We start from the raw sequence: 1,345 nt of genomic DNA, 5'->3' as shown, positions 1-1,345 counted from the left end.
ATACAAACTACCAAAGGAAAGTATCTATAACCTAAACTTTACTGAAATGGAAATAAACACACTATCCAATTATGACAATTTCACATGCATTTAATCATTTTACAGTAGGAAAATTCCCACAATGATGCGGAAGGAAATTTCCGTCGTGGGGCACTCAAGGGGTTAACACATCATGTTATCACAGCCTCATGGATTCTGTCTGTCTGTCTGGCAGCGACAAGACTCGCAGCAACTGCCCTCTGTGCCGAGAAAAGGTGGCGGGGTCGGACGACACGTGGGTGCTGACGGAGAAGCCGGACTCCAGCGACTATGAGACGGACCTGAAGGGCTACTTGGTGGGGCTGGCCGACCGGCACTAGAGTCTGGAGACAGCACATGTGTCGTGTTCATCGTCCCTGTATTTCTCTTTCTGTCTCTCTCTCATCGCCATGTTCGCCACCCCCTAAATCCCCACCACCCCGTCTATGTCTTGACTCCACTATGTTGTTTTAATGGGGGATTTTGTGTGTGTGCGTGTGTGTGTGTGTGTGGTGTATGTGTGAGTGTGTGTGTGTGTGTGTGTGTGTGTGTGTGGTTTTGTTGTTTTTCACCTTCACAACAACAGTAATGATAGTAACAGTAATGATATTGATAGTAAAGGTGGTAGTGGTTGTTTCTCACCTTCACAACAACAGTGACAAGAATGATGATAACATTGATGATGATGATGATAATGGATACTTCTCGAGCGCTTTCCTCCCCAGTTAAAAGGAACTCCAAACAAATTACAATAAACATTAAAGAGTTCCAGTTTCTCAAGGAGGTATCAGTGCGTTCATACAAATCCATATTCAGTATTCCACATCAGCCAGGCAGCAGCATAGCCCAACGCGCTTCGTCAGGCCCTGAGTGCATGCTTTTTGACTCACTTGTGTAAACAAAGTGAGTCTATGTTTTAACCCGGTGTTCGGTTGTGTGTGTGTGTGTGGAAAAATTCAGTTCTTTCCAGTCATCTTGTTTAAAATAATATTGCACCTCTGGGATGGGCACAAAAAAACAACAAGAAAAATGAAGCCTAATTATATGCAAACTGCATTTACTGTTATATTTATATTTTTTGTATTCTCTAAACTTGGCACTTTGACCTCTTATTCTGACACAACAACAAGAGGAGTCATTATTATCATTTTTTGTTCAACAGGAACTTCTTTTGCTAAGCATGGAAGTTTTATTTATTTTGCAAACGTTTTGGTGCAGATAGTAAAAAAGGGAAATTACTCTGTAATTAATGCTAGGGGACTTAATTTATCACAAGTGAGTCTTGAAGGCCTTGCCTCTCTTGTATTTTTGTTTACCTATCAGAGCA

At 41.7% G+C, this 1,345-nt stretch overlaps 1 protein-coding gene across 2 annotated transcripts in view; it reads left to right on the top strand.

Annotated features, from left to right (window-relative positions):
• The window catches only part of LOC143301192 (RING finger protein 141-like), a 10,942-nt gene extending 9,981 nt beyond the window's left edge, over window positions 1-961 (top strand). For both annotated transcript variants that reach the window (XM_076615297.1, XM_076615298.1), the window contains exon 6: window positions 215-961. In XM_076615297.1, the coding sequence (XP_076471412.1) occupies window positions 215-359 (145 nt within the window). In that variant the 3' untranslated portion in view covers window positions 360-961. The remainder of the gene's footprint in view (window positions 1-214) is intronic.
• The last annotated feature ends 384 nt before the right edge of the window (window positions 962-1,345 follow it).

Source organism: Babylonia areolata, chromosome 27 (assembly GCF_041734735.1).
Source record: "Babylonia areolata isolate BAREFJ2019XMU chromosome 27, ASM4173473v1, whole genome shotgun sequence".
In the NCBI taxonomy this organism is placed as follows: Eukaryota; Metazoa; Mollusca; class Gastropoda; order Neogastropoda; family Buccinidae; genus Babylonia; species Babylonia areolata.
Note: the sequence above shows the minus strand (reverse complement) of the source record. Positions and strands in the feature narration are given on the sequence as shown.